Source organism: Egretta garzetta, unplaced genomic scaffold, assembly GCF_000687185.1.
Source record: "Egretta garzetta isolate BGI_Z169 unplaced genomic scaffold, ASM68718v1 scaffold234, whole genome shotgun sequence".
NCBI lineage: Eukaryota > Metazoa > Chordata > Aves > Pelecaniformes > Ardeidae > Egretta > Egretta garzetta.
The window spans coordinates 48,044-55,518 of NW_009259528.1; the positions used below are offsets into that span (position 1 = coordinate 48,044).

Genomic DNA, 7,475 nt, shown 5'->3' on the forward strand with positions numbered 1-7,475 from the left:
TGAGCGTGAGGGGGTAACGCGGCTTCGGGGAGAGGAGGCGGCGGCTCCGCGGTCCGCCGGGCGCTTAGAGGATACTCCCTGGGGTTTTGGTCCAAAAGCTGAGAAGGTTTTGTTGTTGGAAAAGGGGCGGAGACGTCGTCAGAGAGGGAAGAAAGCGAAGATCTTGGTGCAGACCGCGGAGAAACGGCGCCCCGTCGTCCAGGCGACACGCTGCTGCGGGTGGTGAGGGTCTGCGCCCCGCGGGTGACGCGAGGATGACCATGGCCCAGGCTGGAGCCCTAGCTGCGGCTGCCACGGGACTCCTCGTCTTCTTCCTGTACTCCTCTATCCACAAGGTTGAGGAGGGGCACCTGGCTGTGTATTACAGGTACCGTTCCCTGCCAGCGCCTCGATGGCTTCCGCAGCCTTCCCTAAGTCTGTCTCGCAGCCGAGATCCATCCCTGGCCCCATGTCACCTCGGGACGTGACGGCTTTCTCCTGGTTTTCCCTCCAGGTTTTGCCCCGAGGCAGGCAGACCCTATTGCTTCTGCTCTCTCGCACCAGAAATGACATGGGCCTGGATAGCCTGGCTCAGTGCAGAACCATTACAAGTTTTGGTCTTTCTAAATCCTCAGCTACTTTTCCTCCCTCTCCTTCCGCCCCTTTTCTGTGTCACAGTTTGGATTTTAGAGCTTAGAGGACCAAAGTTCTTGCTCCATCCAGCCTTTTCGCATCTGTTGAGCTTTCCCCCTTGTATCAAGGGCCATTGCCTCTGTCCTAAGACTGTTGGCCAGCCAGAGCACCCACTTTGTTGTTGCTTTGAAATGGGTATTCTCCCCGGCCCTGGGCTGAGTTTCACCTGGGTCTTGTAGCTGCCCTGAGTAGCATCTGTAGAGCCACTCATTGTCAGTCCGTAACAGTGAGTGGTCATGGTCACTAAGTGCCACCTCCTGACTAGGTTTTGCTTCAAATTTGAATAAAGGAATAGGGAAATTCAGTACTAACCTTTCTGCATTTTTTCCCATATGTGCTAGATTTCTGTCCTGTCTTTTCTACCCTTTGCATTCACCACCATGGGCCAGTTTCCTTTGCGCTGCTCTTTCCTTTCATTACTAGCATTTCGAACAGCACAGGCCCTTGTGGGACGCTGTGGGAAACCTTACTGCAGTACGAGGATTGATCACTTAGAGCTCTCTTTTAACCACCTGCCAGTCCCCGCAACAGACTGGGTTTTCTCTGTGCTGTGGGTAAGGGACTGTGCCGAATGCCTTGTGGAAATCCAAAATGGTGGCATCACATCAACTGCTGGATTTTTCCATGTTCCAATAGTGAACTATTTAGAGAGGAAAATCTGTGTTCTTGGAGCTCTCTGCAATGTTGTAATGACAGAAGATTTTAGCAATTTCTGCCTTCTCTAAAAGTTAATTACTCACAGGATTGAAGCAAATGATTGTTGAGTTGCAGCAGGCAAGTATCGTATGTAGTCAGCCCTCTTGTAGGGGAATCGGTGGCAAATTTGGTACAGGTGAGTAACCTGGTAGTTGGAATGTACTTGCTTGCTCTCCAAGCCAGCACTTACTATTTTCCAGTTGCTTGAGCCTTTTCCCCGTTTTTCTCTCTCTCTGTAGGGGTGGTGCATTGTTAACTAGTCCGAGTGGACCGGGCTACCACATCATGCTCCCGTTCATTACCACGTTCAAATCCGTGCAGGTTAGTGTCTTCTCATCTTGGAAGAGGGTGCGTGGGAGCAGATGTTGGTAGGGCTACTGTTGGATGGGAGTGATATGGGCAACTGGTGTTTGCAGAGGGGCTCAGTAATGTGGTAGTCAGAGCGGCAGCTCCTAGGAAGCCCTTGGTTCCTTCTGCCTTAGGTGCCGGACCCATCTGTGTGCTGGGACTTGTCCTTTTGGTGGAATCACCACAACGTGTGTGTGTTGCTTGGGACAGCAGATATCTTGCTCTGGGAGGACAGTCTGTGTTTGTGGCCCAAATTGTTTCCCAGGAGAGCTGCAGGCCTTAGCGCTGCAGGAGCTGTGAGTAGGGAAATGAGCACAGCTGCCTTTCTGTCTCCCAAAAGGCAAGTTGAAAAGAAGTCCATCTTCTGCCCACACGGGAGGCAGAGGGCATGGTTTTGGCTCCATGTTGCTGTATAACAATTGTGAAAGTCTGGGCACAGCATGATCTTCCTGAAGAATGGAGAGGTTCTGTGAGTACTGATTGGGTGTTTTTTTTATTTCAGACCACATTACAGACGGATGAAGTGAAAAATGTGCCTTGTGGGACAAGGTATGTTTTGACTTTATTTCTTCTGTTGATGAGCAGATGCACTCTGTTGTGTAGTTTGCAGCTAGTCATTTACAGTGCTGTGATACAGAGGCTGAAAAGTAAAGGCATATACCCTAAAATTAGTCCCAAACATCCACACATACATCACACTTGGAAATAATGGAGCAGGAGGTATGGGAGGGAGTGCTCTTGCTCTTGCTGGAATTGATGTTCAGCTCAAGAAAATGAGTCTCCTGGAATTGCTTGGGCATTTTTGGAATTGACATTTCTCCTGATGTAAAGAGAGAGCGAGAAAGAATAAATAAAATCCCCTGCATGGGCGGCACCCGCCTGCTTCATAATTAAGCTGATCCTTTTGTCAGCACAGATCTGTGTAGTTTTAACGAGCAGAACAGTAACAAAGAGAGGGCTAGTTGAGCTGGGTTGCAGATCCTGTTGTGTTGGTTCACTCACAAGTTGAAGCGATGACTGAATCTGTTTCTTCAGGATAAGAACAAAACTGGTGATTCTCCTTGCCTTTTAGCTTTAGGGCACTCTACGGTATTTCTGTTGGTTTTTTTTTTTTTGAAAAAAAAAAGGTCAGTATGACTTGAACGATGACACTTAATGGCCATGTTGAAATTAAAAGTTGAATGTTAGTGGCAACATTAATGAGGCAGAGTTAATTTTGATCTGGTTTAGCCCTTACTGAAATGAGTTCTTGGAATTATTCCTATAGTAACTCATCAGACATTACTTGGGCTTAAATATTAACATAAAGTTTTCATGGGCCCTAGCTGATTTTAGGTTTGGATCTCAAACCTCTTTCAGAGAGTCTATAAATAATGCTGCTGTTCAGTGCTGCAGCCTGGGCTTTGTGGTCAGGTGAAGAGTCTTTAGGTCAAGCGAAAAGTAATTGCAGGAAGGAGCAGTAAGACTCATTATGTTCTATATCAGCATCTTTTAAGAGGCACAGTTAAAAATAAGTTATCAGAGCAGAGTTTTAGTGATGTGTTTAATGGCAACTTTTAGCTCATAAGTAACATAAACAGGAGTAATACTTTACCTTCTGGATGTTGTAAAATGTTGTAAAAAATCTCTGCGCCAGGGATAGTGTCCTGCTGTCCCTGCCTTCTTAACTGACTGAGCAAAGCTTTCTGCTGAAGGTTAACCGCATTAGAAATGCTAACACAGTCAAAATTAAACTGTGCTGCCTTGGCCCTGCTTGAGCAGGGAGGTTGGATAAGATGACCTCCAGAGGTCCCTGCCAGCCTTGACCATTCTGTGCGTCTGTGATTTAGGAGCTAAATATTCTGGTTTGGTTCTGGTATAGTTAGTTTGTTAAGTTCCTGTTACATTTCAGCATTGTGGGATTCAGTTGTGCAGTGCAGGTGGTTGTGAAGTTACAGGTAATGAACATGCTTTAAAACACTAAGCAGCTGGTGAAGCAGTTCTTAGTTAATAATTGAATACACTTCAGACCAAAGGTCCCAGCAGCCCTGTTCATTTTTAAGGTGTTACTGCAGGAGCCTTTAAATATGCTGCATTTGGAATCAAAGTCTGCAGCTGCTCCATGCCAAAGCTTTGAATTCACATTTCCATAATAAAGCATTAGCTTATAAATAAAGAATTTATCAGCTCTGAAATTTCACTATTCTGTTTCAAAGTTCATTACAAGAATAGATCCTAAACAGTTTAAATTTCTGTAATTGTATGTTAAACCATCAGATTTTAAAGGCTGGGTTTCTCTTCCACCTTATTCCTGTTCCCTATATCCTCATCTACATTAGGAAGCTTCTGAATGGCGGTGTGGGTGTCCCATCCCCAATTTCTGCCTTGCCGGTCCCATTTATTCTTGACAGCATTAAGTGAATACATTAAATACAGATTTTAAAATACTTTGGCACCAGATGACTGTTTTTCATAAAACAGCTGTCACCCCAGAGACAAAAACCATTTCATTACAGCAGGTAGAATATGAGTCTGCTCTAAGCTGTGAATTGCCTCTGGTGTCTGAGGTGTCTGGCTTTCCCCAACAAGAAAATGTGTGCACAGTTCCTTGGAAAGTTCAGCAGTTTCCTTATGGCAGGTCTGCTGATCTCCAAAAACTGATAGAAAATGAGAAGAGCAAGGTATTCCACAGGACAGACTTGAAGAATTAATCGAGAACTAATACACTTCTGAGTATATTAATTGTGGAATACAATATATGAGTTGAAAATGGTGTTGTGCAAATATTGCATGAGAGCATTAGGTAAGTAGCATTTTTCTTATAAACTGAACTGGAAAGAATCATACTAAATATTGTACAGGTTTTTACAAACAGTAAATAGCCAGGATGCTAGGCAGTAATGTTGCTCAAGCATTAGATGTTTATTTGCAAAGGTGCAGGAGTCATCTTGTGCTTGTGCTGTGGGTCAGTGGCAGGAACGCCAATGGAGCACTGGAGGAATGCTGCTCTGGGACAAATCCCTGTTTGTTAGCCAGTCACGTGGAAAAATGTGTCATGAATATTGCAAGTGGATGTATTGCATTAATTCCTGTATCTCTAAACAGACCAGATCTGACCCTTAATACCGATTTTTACATGCTCTGATTGCCTAACCTGGTCTGTTCTTGTTTGTGGTCAGCTCTAACAATAAGCATTAAACCTTTGCCTTTTTTTTATGGCCCCTTTTTTATCGCAATGTCTTTCAGTTTTTTCCCTTGTCTTCTGGCCTGACAGAAGCTAAAATGCTGAAATGTATGAGCCTTTCTAAGGTCTGCTGAAATGCCTGCTAGTGTATGTTAGTCCCCTGTGTGCTTTCACCTTGTCCTCTAAAGTTAGGCACTATTGCTCCCTAATTATGCTTAAACTTCTCCCAGGTGCATGTGTTTGTTGATCCTCCTTTCAGACTTCCTATGGATTTCTTGTTCTCTCCCTAACCAAAGAGCCTGCGCAGCTCAGTGCTGCTCTGCCTGCCCAGACTCATGAGCAGCTCTGCAGTGAGGACCTTGGGGCGTGTGAGTAGCCTTTACAGAGGCTGCAAACGCCAGTGTTAGAAAGGCTGCAGAAACTGCAGCGGAAGAGTTGCAAGCCCTGAAAACCTCCCCATGGGAGTCACTCTGCCTTGCATCTGGCAAGAAGCAGGCTTTGGCAAACGAGGGTGTTTTGAGAGTGACAGTAGCTTGTCAAAATGAAGAGAGCACCTATCTTGAGTCAGCGTTTAAGCTGTAGGTGCTGAAGGGCAAGTAAAGCAGCTGTGGACGATGAGAGGATTTGTACAGTCCCAGGTCAACAAGGTGTGTAAATCACCCCAAATCAGTGGATGGTGCTCTGCCAGAGCAACTGTCCCGAAACTGCCCAGGACGGTATTTCTTGCATCCCCGGGAGTTTACTAACATCTTCTGGACTAGGCTGTTTGAGAGGAGGTCTTGTCCAAGACGCTCCACTGTAAGATCAGAGTGTTTACAGTTCAGTTTGGCTCCTGGGTTTAGAGCAGCAAGGTCCAGAGGGCCATCCCCACTGCACGGTGTGAAATGATGGCTCCAGCAGCTGGCTGGGTGAATGGGAAATGCTGTGTAAGTGCTTTGTAGGCTTGGTTTAACTTTAAGCCCTCAGTGGGGAAATAGGCGGCCAGTGTATTTGGGCTCTGAGTGGCACCTGTTTCCTCGAAGTCAGTGCCTGACCAACAGGACTGATATCATTCACTTATGCCCCACCCTGTTGACCCACGCTGGTTGAGATCCTCATCAGGGTTGCTGCGTTGGTTGAGTCAGATGGGCAGCAGGCAGTCCTTTCTGGTCTGAGGTGCCAGCCTTTCTTGCGTGCGAGGTGATGAGGGGCTGTGGATGAGTTGTGCGTAGGAGGCAGGTTGTCTTAGGTGCTCTCTTTTTCCTTCTAACATCCCCATAACATTGAAATGCCAAAAGGACCCCAACATAAGGATGTGCAGTGGAAGAAGCACACATGCTCTGCATTGGTTCCTCACCAGGTTATCCAGAAGATGGTAGCTGGGTTTCCCTGTCTTGGTGGAGATGCCATAAGGTGACTGGAACAAATCAGGAGGAGGAAAGCAGGTTCAGAAGATCATGAGGAATGCTGTTGATTCTGTCTTTTCTCTGCCGGTCTGGCAGCATGTGACCTCCTTGGGGAGAGGACTGCCTGCAGGCTTCTTCCGATGAGGTGTCTGGAGCTTCTTGACAGTGCACAGGCCTGGGCATGTGTGCACGGTTGTGGTGTTACTGGAGAGCTGTTTGCAACATGACATTGATGCAGGGAATGTGAATTAAAGTCTAGTATGTGCTTTGTTTCTTCCTTTCTAACAGGGGCCTTGCCAGGTTCCTGCTGGAGTTAGTGAATGCATGAACTTAAACTAGGGGCTTTTCTATTTAAAATGTATTTGCTGCCTAGAACAACTGTGGTGCATCTGCAGTTTGTGTCTGCTCTGCTGCTTGGAGGTGTCATCTGCTGTCCTTGTTGCCTTCCCATCGTTGTGCTGGACTCTCCCTTTCTGACAGTTGCAGATCCATTCCTGTTCAAAAACATTTTCCTAAGTAGGAGATAACAAGGTGAAGCGAAAGTGCTTTGTAGACTTGCTGGAGCACGCTTTTAATTTCTGCAGAGAGAGGGACCAGTCTGTACAAAGCTGGGGTTTGCTGCCATCTAATTGCAAAATGCTCAAGAGGTCGGAATTGTTCTGGGTAGGTTTAGTAGAATCTAGTAGAAGAGAGGAAAAGATGACTTTGCTTTCAATACGGACCGCTGTTAACAGCTGCAGTAATAATTCATGAATTCTACTTTTTACTTACAGTGGTGGTGTTATGATCTACATTGACCGGATAGAAGTTGTGAATAAATTGGCACCGTATGCAGGTATTTCCTGTCCTGTTTCAACAAGCAGCGCTGTGACTGTCTTTGCTCCTCCCGTAGCTGCTCTATCTGAGTTTGCAAAACTTCATTTTCTGTGTTTTGTTATCCTTATCGTTCCCAGCACCGTAGTGCTTAGTTCATGCGTGTGTCTGCAAGCTTTTTGAAAAGCCACAGATACGCAAAGGTGAAAGTAAATTCTAGGATTACTTCTCCCCTGTACATCCAGAAATGTGACAGGTGCTCAAGCGGTTCTATTGCTGCTGAAGGGGAAACTACCTGTGAAACTAAATACACAGGACACAGCCCTCAGGTGCTTGCCAGCTCAGCTCCTGGGAAAATTATGAAGGCAAAGCCTGCGTAGGAGCTTCTTGCTGTCCTC

General features: G+C 46.1%; 1 protein-coding gene across 1 annotated transcript in view; it reads left to right on the top strand.

Moving 5' to 3' along the window:
• The window catches only part of CHUK (component of inhibitor of nuclear factor kappa B kinase complex), a 47,184-nt gene that overhangs the window by 29,630 nt on the left and 10,079 nt on the right, over positions 1–7,475 (top strand). The window contains 4 exon segments of the mRNA XM_009637533.2: positions 125–367; positions 1,608–1,689; positions 2,219–2,265; positions 7,038–7,099. Of these exon segments, the coding sequence (XP_009635828.2) occupies positions 125–367; positions 1,608–1,689; positions 2,219–2,265; positions 7,038–7,099 (434 nt within the window).